This window comes from Podarcis muralis, chromosome 13, assembly GCF_964188315.1.
Source record: "Podarcis muralis chromosome 13, rPodMur119.hap1.1, whole genome shotgun sequence".
NCBI classification, from domain to species: domain Eukaryota; kingdom Metazoa; phylum Chordata; class Lepidosauria; order Squamata; family Lacertidae; genus Podarcis; species Podarcis muralis.
The window spans coordinates 24,063,004-24,088,669 of NC_135667.1; the positions used below are offsets into that span (position 1 = coordinate 24,063,004).

Sequence of the window (25,666 nt, forward strand, 5' to 3'; positions counted from 1 at the left end):
TGGTGGTTCCCCACACTTTCCCTAGAAAACCCCACTGGTTCTCCTAAGTTTCAAAGACAGCACAACTTGTAGTGGAGATGACTGAAAGTTACTGAGTGAATGAATGGGTGGGTAAGAAACATAGGAAGCATCTTGGTCCATTGGTCCATCCAGCTCAGTATTAACTACAGTAACTGGCAGAAGTTCTCCAGGGTTTCAGACACAGGCCTTTCCCACCCCAACCTGAAGATGCTACAGCTTGATCCTTGGATCTTCTGCATACAAAGCAAATGATCTTCCACCTCTGAGCTCTAGTCTTAATATGGTGCAATACTAACTGAATAAGGACTATTACAACTCCTCAAACTCTGGATATTGCTACATATTGATGTTGGGCAATGCTGGTGTTTAAGCTTTCTTCAAAGCTGCAAGCGTCCCTCATTCCTCAAAGTATGGCACGTCTTATGTCCTAGAGGGAGAAAGGCACCTTCAGATGCTCAGAGGCACTTGTGTTATTCCTTCACATATTCCATAAAGGATCCCTGACACTAGTAACGGGGCTGAGACTTGACTCAAACAAAGCCCCAAGGATACACTCAGGATTCAGCTATAAAGACCCTTGGAGAAAATACTGAAGCCTTGAGAGAAACTAGCCATTTGAGGGAACCGAAAGTTGTTTCACAATGTCAAAATGGTAAAAACAGCAGTGTCAGCTGTCAGCCAGGTTACACTGGATTATGCTCCTCCCTCTCAGTTTCCACCAGCCCCTTCTGAGCATTTTGCCTCCCAACCTTTGCCCGTGGCATTGACCTGTGTGCGTATCTCATCAGGACAAGCTGCAGCCCAAATGTTCAGGATCTGAGCACTCCATTCAAGTGAGAAACCTCCTCTCACCTAGTTGAGTCCCTAGGACCTATGGCTGCCTGCACTCTCCCCTTTTGGGGGAACTCTCTAGGAAGATGGCTGGGACAGGTGGCGATGGTCCTTATTCTCTTGGTATCTCTTTGGGGTGAGTTGAGCCTTGTCGTCTCTTTTAAGTTGCATATTAGCAAATGGGTGCCTGCAACTCTTTCTGTCACTGCTGTTGTTCCACCATCAGTGCCTACAAAATCCCACTGCTTGGCTGTTAAAGATCCCACTAGATCAGCAGTGGCTAGAAAATGGTTGCAAGGGGAATGATGGCCCACTGGACTAATTCTGGTGGACCATATGGTGCCTGCTGGTTGCTGGAGCTCTTGGAAAGAAAGATGAAGTAGGTAGCTTTTTGTCTGATCCAGCAAACATGATAGGGTGAGAAATTGGATTGTGGTCTACTTTTGCCTGGTCTGGTGTCTGATAGTTATAGGGGTTCTTGCAAAGAATGCTTTACTTGATGAATGAAACTTTTTTTTGGTACTTAAGCACAAATCAATACTCTGGATTCAGGAGTGCTTAGTTATAGCCTACTATTAATAGATCCTGAGTATATAATCTGGCTTTTTGCAATGCATTGGTAGACTGCAAAGGCTCAATCATGACAGTATATAAAAAACCACTAAAGTCAGCCCTCTCCAGGTTTAGTCTTGATCTTATTTCAGGATAAGTGAAAAACAAACTGGTGGGTATCTGAGCATGTGCAGTGTGTTCTCATCACTAATTAACTTTCTCTCCTGTAGGATTCAGATAGAGCCTTCATTAAGTGCTGCTGCTAGAAACTGAAAACTAGGACATGTTCATTTTATCTCCAGTTGTTATAGAAAGGGAGACTGTAGATTAATATGAGGAAAAGTAACTTGTGTGTTCCTTCTTAACTGGGGGAAGAGGGAGAGGTAGACCAAATATGCTAGCCATGTAAGTCGTTCATAGGGTGGCTATATGTCCCTACATGTCTTTTCCCCAGGCACATTATGAGAGCAGCAAAATAACCAGACTGTACAGCGGTGATGGCATAAAATCAGGCTAATTCTTTATTGACAGCAGCAGTCAAGGGTTGGCATGGCATCGGGTCCCAGGATCAGTTCATCATTCCACAACCCCCATGTTGATGGAATGGATCCGCTGGTTTTGGATCGCTCCAAACCTGTACAATGAGAGTCGTCCAGTGTTGAACCTTGCCGTAGTGCAAGTCAAGCAAGCAAATTCTCACTGGGGGACTAGGGTGTAGATTCCAATACCGAACCCACGCTTAGGTTTGCCATGGTCAATTCTCCCCTCAGGCCCCTTATGGGGGTCCCCCATACAATGTTGATCCTGACCAATGCCATTTTTGCCCTCATACAAACAACGTTCTTCCACCTAACAAAGAAAAACCATAATTTCACTGAGGGAAAAGTGGGGAGGGGGGGACCCAACCAAGTGCCAATCAGTTTGAGAGAGAAAAGTTCCTTTCCGGCCCTGTCAACAAGTGACTCAGAATTGCTCAGTGAAGGCTGTAACCTGAGGGTGGGCAGATGGGAAGCTCTCAAAGCAAAATGGCTGTGAGCTCCAGCGGAAGCAGCCTTATATATGCTTTCCCCTCCCCTCTTCAGCAAGGGCTCCTGGGACAGCTTTTTCCCATGAGCCCATCACACAGAGAAGATACTGGGCAAAACCTTGCCCAATGGAGTATATAATGGGTGAGATTTTCTACCTCACTTACCCCACAAATGCAAAGTCTTAAATGGATTTAGCCTCTCCTCAGACCAACCATCTGTGTCTGGTCAAGCATTCTGACAAAGCGATGTTCCAGACATTGGCGAACTATGTCTCACATGGTAAAGCATCAGAAGACTTTCAGTAATGGGCTATAACAAATCTGTCGGCTGCTAGTGACATTTAGACTGGGTTTCTGGGACACTTGCTGGGATAGAAAAAGGAACACCACACAATCAAAATGGAATCAGATCAGGCCACAACTTTATTGACTACAGATGAAAAGGTTTAGCATAGGCAATGGGTAACCATTTACTTCTGGCCAGCCTGCTGGAAATGACATCAAGGGTCAACTCAGCAGTGGGGATTCCTATGACTTACATCAAATAGTGGGATCCCCACAGGGGAGCACCGTGGCCCAAGCCCCCATCTGGACATATGGACAAAAGCAACTAGCCTTCCCAGATCCCTTTAACGGGGTAGCCTTGTTCAAGTGGGGGAGGCAGAAGCTACAACCTCCCCTCCATCCAAGACTAAGGTCACCCAATGCCTAAACCACCAAAGTTGTGATGATTGCTATGAGATAGGCAAAACCCTTCAGACCAGTGCAAATTTGTCTAATGGGCAAATTCCAACCCAGCCCTGAATACAGCAACTAGCATTGCCATAGCAAGGCCAAAGCTGTTAGGAAAGTATTGTTGGGTTGGTTGATCCAACGAGGAGAACCAGGTGTCAGGATTGGCACAAGGTGCCTTAAATCTCCAGGGAGCAGAACTGAGGGAAACCTAACTGCTCTGTCAGGACATCCCCCAAGGGCGGTCATATAGGGAGGACCCAGATAAGACTGGGATCATTGCCAGAGGGAGGGATTTTTTAAAAACAAAACAATTTGGAGGACAGGGCTACCCAGGAACTATGTTGAGAAATCCAAACTTAAAGGTACAAATCCAGATCCTCCAGAGGAAGAGGTTCTCAGGGCCAGAAACAATTATACACCTGTAGCTGCTTTCTAAAAGGGAGTGGAAGGCTCCAGGGGACAGCGCTGGTGTAGAGAAGAGCAATCAACACTTGTTGGAGCTCACCATTGCACTAAAGCTTTCTGGGTTTGCTACTAGTGTACTAATAATGTTAGCAGGGTTTCAGAGCAAGGTCTCTCATAGATCAAATCAGCCAGTGAGCTATGCTCATCTTTTTCTAGTTTTGCACTGCATGAGAAAGTGTCCTTTGTCCAGAGGTTATGAAATCTGAGGCTTGCTCAATGTTTCAGAGAACCATCTATTTTGTTTGAAAAAGAACAATGCTGATAGTGCAAAGTTTTTTGAGATGTTGCTGGATTTGTTTGTCTTTTTTTTTAAAATAGTCATAGGAACACAAATGCAAGTTGGTGAGAATTATTTCTACTTTGGTCAGTAAACTTATAAACCAATCTTGCTTCCCACAAGGAAATTAGGAAATTCAATGTGCAGAGAGATTCCTAAGGAACTCAGTTTATTTCCAAACCTTTGGAATAATTAATTTGATTATTCATTATTCTAATTTGATGTCTATCCACATGTTGCTATCTCATTTAGAGAGCTGTCCTTTGTTCTGTTGAAGCATATCTGAGGGGCCGTAGGACACTGTGGACTTGCCTTGCCACTTGCCTTGAGAGAGGCCTTCTCAGGGTGGAGAAGGAAAGCTCTCTTGGTGCTTTTCTATGCATGTAGAACCAGAAATGGGAGCAGGACAGAAGAGGTCATGAATCTGCCTTATCTTTTCCAGACTGACCCCAGGCCGATTGTGAAAAGATGCCAGACCTAGAGCCATTGTTGTGAAATCCCTCCAATTGTCATCAGTGGGAGGAATTTTTGAGAATGGATGGAAAATAGCAGAAAAGGCTGCCTCCTGCCACACCACCTGACCTAGCTGGTGTGAGCCATTACAACTCTGGATGTTGTGGTGGTCCTGTAGTAATTTTTCCCCCAACCAGGAAGCTGGTTGGATTGCTCTGCCCATTGATCAACTTATTGGGGGGGGGGCTGATTTTCCATATTTAACTCTGCATTTTTTTTCAAGATGTCTGTATTTTGCCAATATTTATCCATAACATCCTTATATTTGTCATCTTTCAATATTTTAAAGCTAAAGAGAGATTGAAAGATCAAGAAGTAGGCAGACAATTGAAGGAAAAAACTCAACCAAAGAGTAAATCACAGTTGACTACCACCCCATGACTTTGCAGATTTTTTGCAGTTTCGACTATATATATATATATATATATATATATATATATATATATATGCGGTTGGCAGAGGCACATATTGGCTAAAACCCATTACAGTACAGTGGTACCTCGGTTTTTGAATGTCTCCATTGACGAACATTTCAGAACTCAAATGCCATAAACCCGGAAGTAAATGCTTCAGTTTTCGAGCACTTTTTTCTAACATGCCACACGTCTTCCATATTGAGTTTTCCATTAAAAAATGCTTCCGGAAGTAAATGCTTTGGTTTTTGACCGTTTTGGAACTCAAACAGTCTTCTGGAATGGATAACATCCAAAAACCGAGGTACCACTGCAAGCCAAGGAAGCCTGAGGGAAGCCTGCCCTAACCACTGCTGGGAGGCAAGCTGAGGAGAGGACAGAAATTTAAGAAGGAAGGTGGTTCCACCACCACACATGGAAAGGGGCTAGGCAGACAGAAATTCACCGGTGAGGGGTGAGAGCAAGTGAGCAGGTGGGTGAGCTGAGGCAGCCTCTGGGGAACCTGCTGTGGCTGTTGCTGCCTTGGGAGCTAAGATGAAGGTAGGGTCAGAAAGGCTGAAGGGGATGGCTGGTGTCCACAACAGGAAGGGGGCTAGGCAGGCAGTAATTCTCTTGGATAAAAATACCTCTGCTGCACAGAAACTGCTTCCCAAGATGGGCCTCACCTGTTCCACCCCCCCCCCATAACACTTCAATTATATATCATATTTTATATACACTTGTGTTTGTGTGTGTGCAAATTGGACTTCAGAATAGAAGCAAAGGTGTGTGTGAGAGAGAGATAAGTGGAGATAAGTTGTCTGTGTGCATACGTGTGTGTGTGTGTGTGTGAGAGAGAGAGAGAGAGAGAGAGAGAGAGAGAGAGAGAGAGAGATGCAAATGTATGGATGTGTGCCTGGGGTGGGGGAATACACGTTCAGTGTGTATTTGTGAAGGAGAGAAGGGAAGGTATGCATGCATGTTTGTCTGAGAAGGAGGAAGAGATGTGGTGTGTGTGTGTGTGTGTGTGTGTGTGTGTGTGTGTGTAAGAGAGCTAGAAAGTTAAGGGGAAGTAGTGTACTAAGACAAAATTCCTTGAATACAGGAAGGAAAGTGTACCATGTTAGACTGGCACAATGTGGTCAAATGATTCATGATAGCAGGGAGCAGGGGGGAAGTGGGGTGTACCAAGGTTACAAAATCACAGTGGGAAGGGCTAGTGGGTCTGTACCAAATGGGAATTTCGGAGTGGGGTCCCAAGTAGGGAAATAAGAAGAAGTGGTATACCAATTGTGAATCACCCAGTAAGGGAGGAAGGGAGAGAGGAAAAGAGGGAGAGGGGGAGAGGGAGAGAGAGAGAGAGAGAGGAGGAGGAGGTGGAGGAGGAAATGTAGTGTACAAAGGATATCAGGCATGGAGTAGTGGAAAAAAACAGTGCGGTAGGGAAAATCATGCTGCACGTGTTCAGAGGAGCCTCTTAAGCAAAATCACATACAAAATGTGGAAGAATGTGGAAGGTCATGGCAACTGAAGGTGATAGACTATATGGGACTGGCAGAAATGACGAGCAGAATCCGCGACCAGGGAAGCGATACGGCGCAGGAAGATTGGAAGAAGTTTAAAGAGTATCTAAAAAAATATTGTAAAATTAATGAAGGATAGAAAAATGTTGGATTGGTTATTAAGGGGTCAAAAGCAGTAAGGGATAATTGGAAGAAAATATTTGTTACTAAAATTATTGTAAAAAAGTAGGGAAAGGATTTGCTGAAAATTGAATCTGAAATTAGAATACAGAAAGGGAAGGTATGAGGAAGTCGTGAAAGTAAGCTTAAAGAAAGTAAAAATTGAGGTTATACGTGTTTTATATCTTGTATTTGTATGTTATGCCTTTTTGCTTTTTTTTCTCTTTTTTTTTCTTTTTTTGTTATGGTGTTTGTTAAAACTTCAATAAAAATTTAATTTAAAAAACAACAACAAAATGTTTGTGTATTATGAGAAATTTGCACTGAAATGCTGGTGAAATTACACGACTTTTTGTTTTGTTGTTGTTGTTTTTAAAAAATCAGTGTGAGGTGGAAAAGTGGAGGAGTCAATTTAAGATTAGAAAAATGAGAAAGAGGGAGTAACTGAAATTGACAATTTGCCTATCCCTACTGGAATAGTAGATAATGGCATAGTGTGGACAAATGCCAAATGTTTATGTTCTGTGCTTTGGAAACGAATACTGTGACCTCTGCTGATGTCAGAGTGGAACTGTCAAAGTTCGGAGCCTTGTGCTGTTAATATGTTGCAAGCCTCTTTAGCAGCAACTGCTTGTTGACAGTTTATCAACGGGGGTGGGGGCAGAGCGAGAAACACAGGACAGTTAACTGTCAATTGGAAGAAATGGTCAGTTGATGAGGGACATGGGAAGTGAAAATAAGAGAAAACTGAGTTGGATATCTGAAGCCTGAGTACTAAGCTATTCCTCCCTGGTGCCAAAACATCATCATCATCATCATCATCATTATTAGCAAGTGAATGAAAAAAAATATTGTTACAATACCATCCTTTAATGTACAGATGTGTATGTTCTTATTATCCTAATATACATATAATTATCAACAACTCAGTATATTCTGTGTAAACTCAATCTAAATGTCATTGTATTTATCCAAAGAAAGTCTGTGTCCATAAGCTGTCAATATATGAATTGTGCAAAAACTTCACTTTGTTGGTGAAGGTCAGCTAAAGTCAGCTAAGTTAAGGGGGGAGGCAGGGCTGCATTCAGACCATTTCATTTTCCTGATGTTTACTTGCCTAATAATTTTCATGTAATGTGCAATCTTCCACATGATATAAAAGCTGCTTCTGCAAACTCAGTGGAAGTTCTATGTGTTGGGAAATTTCTATTCCACTGTGTTATTGCTTTTGCTTTTGGACTCTCTCGCGAGAAGACAAAGAGAGAGTCAACGTGTTTCTTTGTCCTGATTTATGATTAATAAATACGTAGTTGTAGTATGCTTCCACAAGCCTCATGCCTATTCTGTGTGCACAGTTTGCTCTGCTAATATAGTGTGTCCTGGCTTTGAAGCCTGGGTCACTGGTTTACTTCGGAGCAGAAGCCAATGGTCTTCACAGCGGGACGGCTGGAAGGAGACGACCCAGCTGGGGCTAGCCAGCTGGCCTTGTGACCCTCTGCATGCCGACACTATGCTCATTGCTTCCAGGGAAAAAAATTATTTTGCAACCCTGTTCACCCCCAAAAAATCATGGGATGAAAATTGGGGCCGTATTCTGAGCACACAGTTCTTTCCCACCGTTTTCAGGGGTGAATTGCAAGAGAAACAGAAGCACACATGTGTCACACGCCACCCACTGGTGAGAATGAAATTTAGTGCATCAAAAAGCGATCAAAAAGACATTGTTCCACAATGCAACAGGAAATGCAGTGTAAAAAGAATGTTGTAGAATGGGACAGAAACACTAGCATTATAACCTCAGGTCTGAATGCTGAGAGACAGACAGACAGAGAAGCTCAGCTAGCTTAAAAGAAAGAGAGATATAAACAATAAAATAAATAAAATAAAATAATTGCTATTCATCTCATTGCGTAGTAACACTCTAGCCAACTGCTCGCTACTGCTACGACACCTTATTTATTTTGCAGCAGTGGGAAAAGTGTAACTAACTGAAGGAAAATGTATTTTGGAGCACAATCTGGATCATTTGACTGGGAAATTAAAATTAAAGTAAAAGTTAAAGTCAATTTAAAATTAATTAAAATGGCTAATCCACTTTCTGAAACTTGTGTACGTAGGTGGTGGAGCTTGGAGTTCACCTCCTGAAGAACCAGCCCAAGCTGAGATCAGGTTGGTGAATGGTTCAAGTCGCTGCAGTGGGAGAGTTGAGGTGCTCCATAATGGAGAGTGGGGCACTGTTTGTGATGACAGCTGGGGCATCGAGGAAGCCAGAGTAGTATGTCGGCAACTGGGCTGTGCAGCTGCAATATCAGCCCACCGTGAAGCATATTTTGGAAGAGGAGTTGGTCGCATCTGGCTAGATGAACTCAGATGCACAGGGACAGAATCAGGCCTCAGCCAATGCCCAGCAAGGGCTTGGGGAGACAATGACTGCCATCATGGAGAAGATGCTGGCGTTCTTTGCTCAGGTAGGTTATTCAGCAAGGTAAACACATGTCCTTGATCAGATGTGCATCCCTACATGCCCATGGAGGTGTGAATTTCAAAATTTGTGTTCTAGAGTCACAGCACATCATGGGGATGTTGCAGTGAAATTTAGGATAGCAATCAAATGCAGAGTCCAATCTGGGTAAAAAAGTAGAATTGCATTTATTGTTACAAAATCAAGATGCGGTTAATGAGTGTGATTAAAATGAAAGCTGCCTGAGACCTTTCTCATCATGCAGCCATATGGATAGGATGCATGGTCTGTATGTCCCTGAGCACAGGCACCATCTTTTATTTAAACCACGTATTTTGTAATCTAGACATCTATTTTGCCTTGAATCAAGTCTGCAGCTTTATGTAAGTAAACAATAGTTTTATATTGTTACATTACAGACTTCTGTGTTGCTATTTTATTTATATAGGGATAAATAAAGGGGAAGCTCCAGTCTCCCAAAGGCATCCTGGATAATTTTAGAAAGCTACACAGCTTTGTCCCAAGTTTCCATGTTAATGCTGCAAAAGGTGGCATATATATTTTTAACTCTGCTAAACCAGATGCTAATCTTACTCAAGTGAGTAAGAGGAAGAATAATAAATAAATCATATATCCTAACCTACCTTCCAAATCCATCCCAACACATGAAGCCATTGACTCCACCCCACCCCCTTAGTCATAAGGTGGTGAGGATGGTTACCTTTTTAGCCTTCAAAATGTAAATAGAGCTGGAGGAGGAAGTCGAAGGTGTGACACACTTTCCCACTTCCTCTTTCAGCTCTATGTGCTTTTCAAGGCTCAGATTAATTCTAATGAGTCTTATTTTTACCCAGACCCCTTGGACAGTGAGGTGTGCATGCATCCTCTCTCTCTCTCTAACTCTTATGGGAGGGCTCTGATCTGGGGAGGGTGGAAAAAAGTGAGGGGGGGGAGTTGCACTCACAGCATTCATTCAATATAACAGATTTGCCATGGACCTAGAAAGGTTGATAACTCTTGAGTTACTTCATGGAGGAGATACGTCAGTCAGGGATGATTAAAAATGGCAGATAGAAACCAAACAACAGTGTCCACTAGTGATGCTTTGTCTCTGGGAACTCTGGGAACACACCAAAGAAAATGGATTCCATCCATACCCCATGTTCAACATGCACAAGGAATCTGATGGGCTACTGACAAGGGTGAAATACTGAAAGGATCATTGGTTTTGCTGAGAAGGTGAATTATTATGTTTTTCCCTTTTCTCTCTGAACAGAGGTGAGACTGGCAGGTGGTTCGTCTCCATGTACTGGCAGGGTCGAGTTGCTTCATAACCAAAGATGGGGAACAGTGTGTGACAATGGATGGGACTTAGCTGATGCCCATGTTGTGTGCCGGGAAGTGGGCTGTGGAGCTGCTCTAAAAGCAACTCTTGCAGCTAAATTTGGACAGGGATCTGGCCCCACCTGGATGGATCAAGTGAATTGCACAGGGGATGAAGACAGTCTAAGGAAATGTCCGCCAAAAACGTTGACAGAACACAGCTGTGCCCATAGCAAGGATGCTGGTGTGGAGTGTGAAGGTAATAATCTATGCATTTGTACAACTAAGGAACTATGAAATTTTAAAATAATAATCACATACTCTGTCCCCGAGCCTGGAGAATATATATTTCAGCTACTCATTTAACCATGGGAAAGTAGTGCCTAGTCTAGAACTAGCAGCCAAATGACATATAACCTTAACAGCATCAGGAACCCAAACTGGAGTGAGACCATAATATGGGTTGTGGTAGGAGAGCTTTAATACTCAGATGTTTGAGGCCTCTGTGCTATGAATTGCTTAGTTTGGGCCAAGTACTCTTTGGTGAAAGCACCCCAACAGAGATGTAACATGGCAAAACATGTAACAAAATAAAGCATGGAAATATAGGCTGTAAAACCTTTAAAAATGTGCCCCTCCAAGTAAGCTCCAAAGATAACCTGCTTGAAAGCTTCTTCCAAAGTTTCCTACTAATCCTATCATAGAAAAAACAAACATGTTTTTAAAGCTATGAATTGGTTTACTTACAAACCTTCCTTAGGTCACACTCATGTGCTTTTCCATACAGCAGTCAGATGGGTTGCACAGGCAGTAAAATGTAGCTTGGTTACAAAATGGTAAAAGCTCCTAAACTATTGGCATAGGGAAATGCTAATTTTGGACTCCATTCTGGTCTGAAACAAAAGAGACTGGTGAAAGCCATGCGGCTAAGCTGGAGCAATCAGCTCATATGTCCTCACACACCAAAAAGGTAGACTGAAGGAAACAAAGACTTAATTGTCCATTTTATCCCAAGGTGAGGGGAAGTGACATAGCTAAGTCTGGCTTTAACTTCTTTGTGCATTAATTAGACTTAAGCATTTGGTTAAATGAGGCTGGTTATTCCACACTCATTACAGGCTTGCTCCTCAAATCTAAAAGGGTACCAGAATAAAGGGCAAAGGGTGGCTGGCCTGTCTTCATTAGCTTTTTACACTTGCAGATTCCAGGAAATTAGTTTCTAGTACATCACTTAATTCACACAGTTAATTAACACTCCAAGCATTGATTAAATGCCAACATATACTAGATCCAGGAATTTAGGGAAATACAGCACTCACAAACTCTGGCACCCACAGACTCATAACACTGTGCATATCTGTAGGCATCCCAGAGAATCAAGATAAGATTGTGGTAGTAGCAGAGGACAGGGAATTGGTGGAAACAGTTATGCATGAAACTAACTCAAAAAAAATGTGTCCATTATTTCTCAACGTTTTCCTCATTCTCAGAACCCCCTGAGCTCAGATTAATAAATGGCCCCAATCACTGTTCTGGGAGAGTTGAGATCCTGCACGATAAACTCTGGGGGACCATATGTGATGACGATTGGGACCTTGATGACGCTACAGTTGTGTGTAGTTATCTTGGCTGTGGAACTCCTATATCAGCCCCACGAGGTTCTCGTTTTGGAGCAGGAACTGGTCCCATTTGGCTGGATGGCGTTAACTGCACAGGGTCAGAGACTGCCATCAGCAAATGCCAAGCAAAAGACTGGGGAGTACATGATTGCACCCATACAGAAGATGCCGGTGTTGTATGCGCAGGTAAGGCACACTTTCCCCCAATCAGAAATGAAGCAAAGAGCATGGGAGGATATTATTGTTCAACTATTTTGTATTAGTGGATAATCCTCGCCAATAAGAGTCCAACAAGTCTGTACTTCAAAGAATGGAATCATAGAGTGGGGAGGGGTCTCTTGTAAGTCATCTAATCCAAACCTATGCTCACTTCCCCCCGCCCCAAGGTGTTTCAGTGATATTATCCACCTATTCTTGCTCAAGGAATTCTCTGCAGGATTACTTTTTTGGTGTTTAAACTCTTTTTTTGTCCCTTCAGAGCTTCGCCTAGTGGACGGCACAAGTCGCTGCTCAGGGCGGGTCGAGGTGTATCACAACAAGCAGTGGGGAACAATTTGTGGTTCTGATTGGGATATGAATGATGCCCACGTCGTGTGCAGGGAACTGGACTGTGGACAGCCTGTAACAGTGTCAGGCAGCGCACGGTTTGGCCAAGGATCTGGTACTATCTGGCTAGACAGAGTTAACTGCACAGGAAAAGAAGCAGCTCTGAGTGAATGCCAAAAAAGACCCTGGGGAGAGCATACCTGTGACCACAGCAGGGATGCAAGTGTGGAGTGCTCAGGTAATTTTGTACTATGTGATGTAGTTCAAATCCATTCTTCATTACAGTCAGGTATTCTACCAAGGTAAATTATCTAGATGAAAGCTCTGAAGGAAGTAGGTTGTGGCCTAAAAAGATGGCAGAAGTGTTTGGCAATCACCCTGAAAGACAATGCAAGTATTTAAAATAGTGCCAGTTCCACCAAAAGCAATTGCAAACTTCAGCTTCTTTTCACCTCCCTACCAGCCAGTGGCAAGGACTAGCTAGACTGAAACTTCCATAATTGTTTGTCCTAGTCTTTGTCCTAGAAGACGTGTCTGACAGAACAATAGCTCATAGCAGCAAGCCATTAAAAACCATCTTGCATCTTCTAGTCTTCAGTGTCCACTGCAGAAGTTGCTTTCCAGCCACTAGCAAAATGGAAGCCTTAAAATGTAGCACTGTTTAAGTCAAGAGTGGGGAACCTTCAGCCTGTGGGCTTAATTGGGCCAAATGGTTGGTTGAACCAACCATGCTCACCTGTTCTACACCTGATTTCATATATGACATCAGGTGCCAGGTAGGTTCAGTTCAACCTGGTTCAGTTGAAATAGCGTTTTCAGATGGCACCTGCAGAGCCCTATAGAAAGTGCTCTTCATGGGGTGTCACAATTATCATTATCAATTAAATTTGTTGGTCACTTTTTCTTGCCCGAGGCAACTCAAAGCAACTTACAACCAAACAACACCGGCCCCACCCCCCATTCATTAAAGCCAAGGTGAAGAATATATTTAAAACATCCCACCCACTTCTAAGTTTGAAGCCAAAGGCCAAGAGATAGAGGAAAGTTTTTGGCCGTGATGATGAGGACAACAACAACAACAACAATTTTGATTATTTATACACCGCCTATCTGGCTGGGTTACTCATTCACTCTGGGTAGCTTCCAACACCTATAAAAACATAATAAAATATCAAACATTAAAAGCTTCCTGACGCAGGGCTGCCTTCAGATTTCTATATGTTGTGTAGTTCTTTATCTCCTTAACATCTGATGGAGGGTGCTACACATGGTGGGCACCACTACCGAGAAGGCCCTCTGCCTGATTCCCTGTAATTTCACTTATCGCAGTGAGGGAACTACCAGAAAGCCCTCGGAGCTGAATATCAGTGTCCAGGCTGAACGATGTGGGTGGAGATGCTCCTTTGGGTACACAAGGCCAAAGCCGCTTAGGGCTTTAAAGATCAGCACCAACACTTTGAATTGTGCTCAGAAACATACTGGGAGCCAGCGTAGATATATAATGATGGTGCTAGGAAAGCCTTCCACAAGACTTTCAGGTCTTGTGGAGCATGTTGCAAACAGCTTTGCCAAGGTCTTCACAAAGTCCAACAATCAGCTGATTGTCAGGTCTTGCAAAGGAAAGACCCTTGCAAAGCCCTCTGCAAGTCCCAGTGATTAGCTGATTGTTGGTGATTATCCCATCTGTCAAACTTAGACTGCAGTGGATGGGGGAGATAATGAGCTGGGAAACCAACCAGATACAAGTCCTTTTTGCTAACAGCTGATAGAGCATCTGCAGTGAACAGAATGTTTCATAGTCACATGGAGAAGGGTCACGATGATGATATAACAGCTTGCCTAAGGCTACCACTTAGCTACTACACATAAGTCTGAGGAAAATCAGCCAATCTTTTCCAGTTGAGCCTAGACACCAGCTGTTTGAACCACTATTTGTCCTTTTGGAGACAATAGGGTATCAGATTTCCAGAAGCCAACCTGCCAGGCCAAAGACACAGTTGTAAAGGAGAGAGCCTCTTGTTCACAGTCACCAAGATGACCAGACCCATGTACTGCACCTGCATTGCTTTCACAATGATCAGTTACACACTTGAGTAACCTCAGTATTACTTAATGCATTGCCACAAATGGGAACAAAGGCAAGGGACGCTGGAGAACTGGAAAGTGGAAAAAATAACCATTCCTTTGATTGTTTCAGACCCCCATGAGATCAGACTGGTGAATGGTACAAGTCGCTGTGTTGGGAGAGTTGAGGTGCTCCACAACCAGCAGTGGGGGACAGTGTGCGATGATGGCTGGGATCTGAACAGTGCCCAAGTCGTGTGCAAGGAACTTGACTGCGGAGTAGCCTTGGGGGCTCCCCGAGGAGCTCAGTTTGGAAGAGGTGAAGGCAACATCTGGCTGGATGATGTCAAATGTAAAGGGACAGAAGCTGCCCTCAGAGACTGCCGCCTCAAAGCCTGGGGAGAACATAATTGCAATCATGGAGAAGATGCTGGTGCTGTGTGCTCAGGTAATGGGAGACCACTAGGGAGTGCCATACTATGGCCTTAGAAAGTGGCTAAAAGTTGAACGAGCTGTTTTGTCAACAGTGGGTTTCTCCAGAACTCTACTACTGATAATACTTATAGAAGAAGAACAATCTTCAATGGATCTTTCTCCCTTTCTTCTTTCCTTCCTTCCTTTCCACATCCCTCATTAGATAGGCTCAACAGGACACCTTGCTAATTTCATCCACCCCTTTAAACTTCATCTGTTTGTTTTTATTTTTATGGATACATACACAATTTGTTTTCTGAGCACATGTTCCACAGAAGAAGTTCACAACATGAGTAAACAAGCTTGCTATTTCAGCACTCCAGAAACCAGCTAACTTTTTCTTCATGCTTCTTTGTTCCCTGTTTTATATTCAACAACTACACAGGAAGTTGTCCAGTTTCCAAACAAGGAAGAGGAGCACTCTGTCTGAGACATAACCAAATGATACATTAAAATTAGGGATGGATAATCCTTTTTCTCTCAGGGCCATATTCCCATGGGAGTAACTTGCCAGGGTCTGCATGCAGCAGTGGGTAGAACCAAAATGGGCCGGGTTTCACAACACTGTAGGGCTGCATAACTATCCTTCTCTCCCTCCCCTCTCTCCCCTCTTCTCTCTCTCTCTCTCCCTCCCTCTGTGCCACCCCATATCTATGGGCTGAGTTAAATTAGGCCAAGAACCACAGGTTCCCCAACCCTGCAATAAATGCACAGTCATAGTTCTTTAAAAGAGAGGAGTAATAGAACCAGCTGTGGAAGGCCGGTCCAGATTAGGGCTGTCTGAGGGGGTTTCAATTCTTTCCTCCATTGTGTTTTCCTTACGAAAATTCCCTCCCCATAGATGGTACTTAACCCCTGTAAAACTCGCAAAGATTTATCATAAGAGTGAAAATCTATGTTGGAAATGTAAAGAAAAAGAAGGTACTTTTTATCATATGTGGTGGACTTGTCCCAAGGTGAAAGACTTCTGGGAAAAGATTTATAATGAATTGGAAAAAATGTTGAAATATACATTTATTAAGAAACCAGAGGCCTTTCTTCTTGGAATAATAGGTTTGGAATTGCTCCCAAAAGATGTTAGATTGTTTTTGTATGCCACAACTGCTGCTAAAAATTTGTTGGCCAAAAATTGGAAATTACAAGAAGTACCAACAGTGGAGGAATGGCAGATGAAGATGATGGACTTTTCTGAGCTAACCAACCTGACCGGAAGAGTCAGAAGGAGGAGGAGTATCAAGAGGAATGGAAGAAATTTAAAGACTATTTAGTCAAATATGTTAAGATAACTTAAATAGAATTGCTTATGAGTATCAAATCGGCCTAGGATTTAAATATGTGATGTTGTAGAATATTATGGATAAAAGTTAAAATGAAAAGAAAGAAAGATGTTAATTGGACCAAGTAAATTTTATGTAAAATTAGTTTTGGAAAACTGCTACAATGATTTATATGGAAACTCAGTCAGGGGGAGTCGAGGAAGTCATCTAACAATGTTAACAAAAGTGGCATTTCTACAGTTAGGATATATGTTTGTTTGTTTGTTTGTTTATGTATTTCTTTTTATGTTTGATGATATGTTTGTTTTAAATCTGGAAAATTAATTTTAAAAAATTGGGGGGGGGGGAGAAAATTCCCTCCCCACTCTCAATTTGATATTCACCTTGGGAGGATGTAAATGGCCATTTCTGAGGCAAACATCAGCATTCGTTGAGGGAAATGGCATGGGGAACAGCTTCTCCTCATGGGAAGAAAAATGACTTGATGTATTCATGCCCTTTGTGAGATGAGGCGCAGCCTCCTTAGCTATTAGACATAAGATGTTCAAGAACCTTGCCAATAATGTCTTGGCTTAATGAGTGGCGTCCTTCAATGTTTTATTTCCCATCAGAACTCAGGCTGGTGAATGGCTCAAGTCGTTGCTCAGGAAGAGTGGAGATCTTCCACAATCATCAGTGGGGCACTGTGTGTGATGATCGCTGGGGCCTTAAGCAGGCTGAGGTCATCTGCAAAGAGTTGGGCTGTGGCGTTGCTTTGAAAGCTCGTACAAAAGCTGCATTTGGACGAGGAACAGGGCCCATCTGGTTGGATGATGTGAACTGTCAAGGAACAGAAACAGCCCTCAGTCAGTGCCCAGCAAGCGCTTGGGGGATCAATAACTGCAATCATGGAGAAGATGCTGGTGTTGAGTGTGCAGGTAAATTATATTCCATGCTTAATGGTTTGGAACATACATGTTCCTATTACATAAACCTGCGTCCCTCTTGCATGAAACTTTGGAGACCTTGCACTGCAGGCCATTGTCCTCCAATCTCGGGTTGGCTGGGATGCAGGACCAAGTCTTCTTCTTTGCCTAGACTATGTATAGTGGAGAAGGAATAGCAGGGGAACATGGCTCTAGCACTTTAGAGCAGGAGCAATGAGCACCAGGGAAACTGAAATACTTTCTTTGATCTGGCGACTGAATGATAACTAAGCTTTCAAGTTTTACAATGGTTTGTACTGTATTTGCATAGAGGAAGACTGAAAATGAGGTAAATAAGCAAAGGGTACTTTTTTTCGCTTTGAAGGAATTTGTCCTTCATGCTGCCTGTTTAAATGGTAATCCTTCTTTGCAAGATTTTTTGCATTTCTAATTTAAAGCTAAAAGTTGTTAAAACTGAACTCATTTTACAAGTTGAACCTATGTAATTAGAAGTGAGCATTACTGAGTTCAAGGGAGCCTATTTGTAGGTAACTATACATAGGAGTGACATCATGTCATATGGGAAATCAGGGATGTGATTCCAAATTTCCCCAGCCAACTTCCAGCTCAACTGCTACACCATCCACTGCCAGCTTCCTATTTTATGACCGTCTGCTGACTCTCATAAGCTGGGTATTGTGCTATGTACTGCTGATCTATCTCCCTCTTAAGTTTGAGAAATTCCCCAAAAGGCTTTTGCAGGAGATAATCAGCAGGGGCAGGAAAACAACATCTGTGCTTAAATAACTCCACTGGTCACCAATATGTCACCAGGCCACATTTAAGGTCTTGTTGTTAGTATAGAAAGCCCAGAACCAACTGGGATTAGCTTACCTCTGGGAGCATCTTGCCTTGTATATCCCCAATACTTCAATCCTTAGAAGAGGTACTCATAGCAGTGTCATAAGTTCTCAAGGTTCATCTTATGTCTACTAAGAGCAGGGTCTTTAGTGTGAAGGCACCAGTCCTTTGAAATGTGCTTCCAGTGAACATCAGGTAAGCTTCTATAGTTTTGGCATTTAGGAATCTGCTTAAAACCCATCTGTTCACCCAAGCTCTCCTTGAGGTGTGATCAGCCATGTTGATGCATCAGTTCTGCTCTACTGATGGGTAATGTGTTTTGTACTTATCTAAAATGTACTTTTATATTACTTTCATTAATGCTGTTTACCACCTTGGTGGTTTCCCTTCCCCCTAATGTGGGCAGCATAGAAATTTTGCAAATAAATAAAAAGAATTAAATGTATTTATTGGCAAACACAGTTTTGGCGAAACCTTAATTTGTCAGAGTAATGGGTAGCACTGGTCTCAGTCCAGATGAGATTAGGTATAACCAATACTAGCATGAGTAAAAATGAAACCTCTTCTTTCTCGGGAGTCTTCTTGAAATATCTGTGGCTTTATGTTTCCATGTTATAACTTTTACCATTCCAGATCCGGTGGAGCTAAGGCTGGTCAATGGCAGCCACCGGTGCTCTGGTAGGGTGGAAGTGTTTCATCTCAACCAATATGGAACTGTGTGCGATGACAGCTGGGACCTAAATGAAGCAGTCGTTGTGTGTAGGTACCTTGATTGTGGATCAGCCATAGCTGCCCCCCGTGGAGCTCAATTTGGGCGAGGAGTCGATCCCATCTGGTTGGATGATGTCGAATGTACAGGAACAGAAGCTTCTCTCACTGCTTGCAAGGCCAAGCCTTTGGGAACCAATGACTGTAACCACGGAGAAGATGCTGGTGTTGTATGTTCAGGTAATCTGCTCTGGTGCAATAAAGGTAAAGGGACCCCTGACCATTAGGTCCATTCGTGACCGACTCTGGGATTGTGGTGCTCATCTCGCTTTATTGGCCGAGGGAGCCAGCGTACAGCTTCCGGGTCATGTGGCCAGCATGACTAAGCCACTTCTGGCGAACCAGAGCAGCACACGGAAACGCCCTTTACCTTCCCACCAGAGTGGTTCCTATTTATCTACTTTGCACTTTTGACGTGCTTTTGAACTGCTAGGTTGGCAGGAGCAGGGACCGAGCAACGGGAGCTCACCCCATTGCGGGGATTCGAACTGCCAACCTTCTGATCGGCAAGTCCTAGGCCGTGTCCCTATGCTCTGGTGCAATATCCCACACAAAAAGGAGGCAGTGACAAGGCAAGCGGGTCATTCCTAGCCCCATAAATCCTCTCAAGGATTCCTGATCTTCACAGCAATCTCTGATTTGAGCCATTCTTTTAAAGCACCAAACCGCTGTCCTACATCTTCCTTACAAAGTCTCCTCCTGGTGATGATGGCTCCTTGCTTGAGACAGGGAGATTATATGACTCATCTACCATGAGCAGGACCTAATTTTTGCATGCCACCCTTTGTTTCACAAACAAGAGGTATTTGATTGCATGTTTTAATTACACATACCAGCAGCAAAGTACTAAAACAGGTCCAAGCTCATAGTGGCAGCAGAGTAATGCAGTCTGTCATCTACAAAGTGAAACAGGATCAACTGACAAGTCTGTTATTTGTTTCCCCTACAATCGGAAGCTGACTGCATGTTCATGATGGGGAGCCATCATCAGATCCTGCTGATTTCTGCCAGCTGTTTAAGACAGCCAGGATGAAAAGGGAAAGAATTCATCCAAGTCCTGACATTGGTTTTTTTAAGAGCCACTTGGAGTTGTTCTCTGTGGAGTTAATCACTTGACCCTCCCGTTTTATTCTTAGATGATCTCAGACTAGTAAATGGCACAAATCGCTGCAGTGGGAGAATCGAATTCCGGCCGCCCCACAGTGAACAGTGGGGAACTGTTTGTGACCGTACGTGGGATTTGCAAGATGCTGAAGTCATCTGCAGGCAACTGGGCTGTGGAAAGGCTTCAGCAGCCCCACGCGGAGCTCATTTCGGACGTGGATCAGGATCCATCTGGCTAGATAATGTGAACTGTAAAGGCACAGAAGATGCCATCCAAGAGTGCAGCGCAAATACCCAGGGGAACAATAACTGTAATCATGACCAAGATGCGGGAGTTGTTTGTTCAGGTAACCTGCTATGGCCACCTTGTTGGGAGTTGGGAATGACATGCCCAGGGATGGGGTGAAGAGATGGGGGGAAATTCTCTGTTGGATGTGATGGAGGAGCAGAGGGACTATTTGCACAAGGCACTTTGACTTCCTTCCCCACCCCCATTTGTGTTGTATCAAAGTTCTTAAAATTCTTGTCAATGTCTCTCAAGGACACCAGCTCCTGGGGGCTGAGGTACTTTGCCCTCCCCCCATCTTTTTTTTTAGGGGTGGCCCCCCTCAATATTCAGAGGACCCCACATGCAGTGCCAGGACACACAACATTAGGAGGCCACATTGCTTGGGAACATTTTTCAGCCTGAGAGGCACAATCCCTTCTGCACAGATTAGTTTCTACACACACCTCACTATTCTTCCTCTATCTAGGCAAGCAAGAATTCAAAGACATGCTGCAGTCAGGCAAAAACAGTGAGGGGTGTGGCCTGGTAGGGCTGTATTAAGACATCCTGAGGCCCTGCCAAGTTTAAGACACCGCATAGCATTATCAAAAATGTGTGTTAGTCTAACAGAAGGGACAATGGAAACAGTCCTTTCTATTTGGGGCTTCTCTGGGAGGAAGCACAGCTTATAAATTTAACAAAATGAACGATGAGGCTTTATATTTGCATATACTGGTACATAGATGAGGATGCAGGTAAAAACTAGCAATCAAACTAAAACAGAGATCTTGCAATAAGCCTGATGTAGTCTGCATTTGACCTGAACCAGAGGTCACCTGCCACTGGTGTTGTTTGACAACTTATGGACAGATGGCCTAATGAAATTTCCATATAAATTAATAGTTGCTGCAACTGCTTTGCAGCACCTAAATCTGTGGACAGCATGGATTTATAAACACAATATAGAAAATGACAAATAACTGAGTAGCCATTAAGTATATTTTTGTTATGTCAGTATAATGTCTGTTTCAGAGCCTGTTTTATTTGTTAACCAATTGTGTAAAAAGTGAAATTCAACACAGACACCCCTTCATATTTGGAGGGATGAGCAGAGGCCCAAAATAATAACTTATTTAGTTTGTGCATAAATCTGGCACTGTGGCCTGGGGATAATTCTGAGGCCCAGAAAGATTTGGAGACTTCTGGTCTTGCAGGGAGAATGTCACAAAGAGACATGTGCTAAGATGTGGAGTGAAAGGTGCACAATTTCAGCTTGCCTAAGGTCAGACAGCAGACTTGGGATAGCAGCCATGTTTTTCCACCTCCTGCTTTGAAATTGCTTTCATTGAGCTTCTTGCTTTCCTTGTTTTTTCCTTGGTCATGAGATTCTTGGTGTTCCCAGTTGAAGTGATGGGCCTGCATTTCCTGTGTTTTAATTTTCAGAGCTTGGCAGTTGCTGCAGATAAACTCTTATGCTCACAGTCCCCCATCCCTTATGTGGATGGGGAACCTTCCAGTCACATCTTTACACCTGCACTGATTTTTGTTCATATTGGGTTCTCTATAGAGTCATCCACCATCAATGTGATTAACATCAGACTAGAAGATGGCCCAAACTCCTGTTCTGGGAGAGTTGAAGTCATGCACCAGCAGCAGTGGGGAACTGTGTGTGATGATGGATGGGGCCTTCCGGATGCTAGCGTTGTGTGTAAGCAGCTGGGATGCGGCATTGCTTTGGAAGCCCTACATGGGGCACACTTCGGACGAGGCCCTGGCCCCGTCTGGCTGGATGATGTGAACTGTACAGGCACGGAAACATCCCTGAGAGACTGCCGGGGACGTTCCGTAGGAGAACATGACTGTGATCACTCGGAGGATGCTAGCGTGGTGTGCTCAGGTAACTCTTTCGGGGCATATAGCACACATATAAATCCTTAACTTGGAATGAATCTCCAACTTTTAAAAAACAAAATAAAAACAGCTTCAGAAAGCTGCGATTGTGAGAAAAATATTATCATTTAGTTTGTTGCACTATTTATAAAAGTATCTCCATACTGCCATATCAGGGCGGTGTGCAAACGATTAAATATAAAACAGGAGGAGGAAATTCTGTAGTGACCAATGCAACATTTATAAGCTTCTTTACATAATATCTCATATTTTGGCTAATATTATTCAAACTCCAATTAACATTCAACTTTTTCTGTTAACTGGACTGATCTTCCCTAAAGCATAATCAATAAGTTTAAATGTTTTTTTTCCCTAAAATTGTGTTTAAAAGAAGATATCACCAACATAAGAGTTTTGCAAACTCAAAAATTTATCTGTAACTTAGACAAATTTTCAAAGTGCTGAAATGACATTGAAGTGGGTACCAAGGAAGCCTTTCTGGGCAGACGGTTGCACAAAGTGCATCACCTCAGTAGGGAACAACCTGTGACTTCTTCCTCTTTCTTCCTGCAGGTCCTATGCAAGTGCGATTGGCTAATGGCCCCCATTCCTGTGAAGGGCGAGTGGAACTGAATCAAAATGGCACTTGGGTCTCTGTTGGTGACTCTGGATGGGGTCTTAAAGAAGCCAAGGTGATATGCCGGCAACTGGGTTGTGGTGAAGCATTGTCGGCACCGACGGGAAACCAATATGGCAACAGTGTTGGCCCAGCCTTTCTGAATGAAGTGCAATGTACTGGAGAAGAAGCATCAGTCACTGAATGCTATGCCGCCCCCACAGGCCCCCATAAGTGCATCTGCAACTCCTACGCTGGAGCAGTGTGCAAGGGACATGCAGGTACTTCTGTGATCCAGCCTACTCTTAAGGAACACTTTAAGGGGTTTAGGGGAGCAAATCTGACAATTTTTACTCTCTGCTTCTTTCACAGCCTCTTCTACAGCCGCTGCAGTGATCCTAAGTCTCTTGGCTGCTGCTGTGCTCATAGGTGCTGCTGCTGTGCTCTACATGAGGAAAAGGAGAGGAAAATCAATTTGGGTTAACCCTTTAGCTGGAAGAGGAGGTAAGAATGTGCCAACCAATTTTCCAGTCTAACTCACCTGATTGCCAATCCCAGAGCTAGTCTGCACTGATGTTTTTGCAGAAAGTAACCTGGGCAGTTCCCACCTGATAGCCATCTCCTGCCCTGAATAACTCACCTCTTCCAGGTTTCGTTTCATTTTCAGTGCACAAGTTATAAAATAGTGTTTCTGGGGTGTATCCCAAATGCTACACACAAGAACAAGAATTCCGCATTATATACATTTATTTAAATTCAGTACAGTTGTACCATAGAAGCCAAATGCCTTGGCTCCCGAATAAATTGGCTCCTGAGCGATTGAAACCCGAAAGTGAGTGTTCCGTTTTCAAATGATTTTCAGAAGCCGAATGTCTGGCTGCAATTCCTGTGGTTGCAATAAGAAGACAGCACAAGGATCTGTTGCTGGAATATAATGGGATTTTGGAGTCTTAAGATCACTAGTCTGGGAGCTCAATCGATTCACTTTTTTGTTTTGTTGCAGAAGCATTCATGGAAAACATCACTGTTGGATCGGATATGGTCAATGGGATTCGAGAGATGTATACCAGGGGAAGAGAGCAAATTGCATCTGAAGGTGACTCTGATGGTGACACCATCCACCTGGTGAAAAATACTTCTGACTCAGCCACAGACGACGCCAACTGAGAGACAAAGAGCAGGCAATGGTTCAGACGCTTGTGAGAGATAAGTTTCATTCTGGAAGATTGGTTCTTCCTTCTGCATCCCCTTGCAGAAGGACATATCCTTCCCACCAGCTCTTGTGCCATCACCACAAATTTTCAGAGACTTGCTGGGATCCCTAGGAATATTCAGATATCCCAATTTCTGGGAGTAAGGGACATTAGGAAGGGACAGAAGACAACAAACTAGAAGACCTTAGAAATATCAGTGGTGTCAAAGCTTGGGGGGTGGGGAGGTTGTAGAAAGTTTGTTTCAAAACTTAGCCTTTCTTGTCATTAACCTTGCGGTAACCATTATAGCACATACTGATCACATAGTAAATAGTAAGACCCAGGAACTGTGCCTCCTGCTGCTATTCTAACGCATTTGCAGGAATTGTTTCAGTACAATTTTCCTATTGGGAAAGGGGTCAGATTCTGACAAGTGTCTCTACAACATGAAAAGTGAGGTGATACAGTCTTTGCATGAGGACTGTACCACATTGTTGCTCATACGCCTTAATTCCCATTTCCTCCCACCATCCAAGTGCTAACCGGAACCAACCCTGCTTCGCTTCTGTGTTTTTATGGGGCAGCACAGCCTCAATTTCCTTGCTTTAAAATCTAACCCATAGTAAATTGGCCAGTTGTTCAATGAGGGAAATTGCACAATTGCATGTGCTGTTCCAGATGAGTTAAATTTTGGATTTGCTTGTTTATTAAACATTGATACTAGACTTAAAAGTTTGTCTTGTAGCCTGACCCTAAGCACACCTACTCAGAAGTAAACTGCAATCAACACAAGTAGGATTGCAGCCTTAACAGGGAAAAGCAAAAATGGGACAATCCCAATTCACAAGAACCCAAGATGGTTTTGAACATAATCATTCTTCCAGCTATACCAAGAAGAGGAGCAACAATATTGTGCTCCTATAATGCAGTTAATGTTGACCATTGTAGACTGTGTTCAGACACTGTTTCAGCAGTGATCATCAAACCAGGAACCCAATTTAGCAGGATGTGGACATGATGCAATAAGGTTGCCAAGCTGGAACCCAGTGGAACCCATTACTAGAGATAGCCCAGTCATAGAAGTTTGTCTGATACCTTTCTTTAAAAAATGGGGGGGGGGGGGAGAGAGAGATTCTGCTCCAACTCTTGCACAAAAAACATGATGCACATATTTTTATTTCAGAACCTGCAAACTCTATAGGACACACTTATTCATTCATAATCGGTTTGCATAATCAGTTTACATAGTCATCTAGTCATCCCCACTCCTGGTTTAATACACCTTGTCATAAACCAGAGGGGTGCTTGTGTGTTTGTTGTTTTTTCTCCAGCTGAACTTGCTGTCTCTCCCCATTGCAGATGCCACCACACAGAACCCCCAGCCTTCTTACTGGAATTCAGATTGCCTCCATATATGTATTTATATTTCAATCCAAGGAAGTAGATTAGAGAAGCAGCAGAAGCAGGAATTCCCCCTTTCCCCAGTTTACTGTGCCTCTCTAGGGGTCACCTTTACTTCTCCCTTGTTTTTTTTTTTTAACCCTTGGATTTGCTCGGGGTGGGGCAGGGTCACCAAAAGCTGCTTGACCTAGCCAACTTTTTTTGACAGAGGCATGAAGCGGCAACAAGAGGCAGAAATGCAACTGGTGCAGCGCAACAAATGTAGAGTTGTGCAAGGGAGGCTGAGTGTGGCTACTCTCCCCATACTTCCTAGGAATATTTATGAATCAAGTGAGTTCAAATCCACGTTGGTGAATATTAGCACAGAACAGGGAGTGATTCTGCATTAGCTGATGCAGAGC

The 25,666-nt window shown here is 43.3% G+C and overlaps 1 protein-coding gene across 1 annotated transcript; it reads left to right on the forward strand.

The window, feature by feature from the left end:
- Positions 1-791: 791 nt before the first annotated feature.
- Positions 792-24,596, forward strand: SSC5D (scavenger receptor cysteine rich family member with 5 domains). Its single transcript, XM_028702220.2, has 13 exons — positions 792-988; positions 8,613-8,963; positions 10,233-10,538; positions 11,770-12,084; positions 12,377-12,682; positions 14,642-14,956; positions 16,871-17,176; positions 18,659-18,973; positions 19,930-20,244; positions 21,733-22,062; positions 22,629-22,952; positions 23,044-23,175; positions 23,675-24,596. The coding sequence occupies exons 1-13, from the start codon at positions 895-897 to the stop codon at positions 23,836-23,838; spliced, it is 3,573 nt and encodes a 1,190-aa protein (XP_028558053.2). The 5' UTR covers positions 792-894; the 3' UTR covers positions 23,839-24,596.
- The last annotated feature ends 1,070 nt before the right edge of the window (positions 24,597-25,666 follow it).

Coding starts and splice junctions, on each gene's coding strand:
- SSC5D (XM_028702220.2), top strand. CDS start 895: ATGGCTGCCTGCACTCTCCCCTTTTGGGGGAACTCTCTAGGAAGATGG. Junction 12,683..14,641: donor TGCAAGTGTGGAGTGCTCAG/GTAATTTTGTAC, acceptor TGATTGTTTCAG/ACCCCCATGAGATCAGACTG. Junction 17,177..18,658: donor TGCTGGTGTTGAGTGTGCAG/GTAAATTATATT, acceptor TTACCATTCCAG/ATCCGGTGGAGCTAAGGCTG.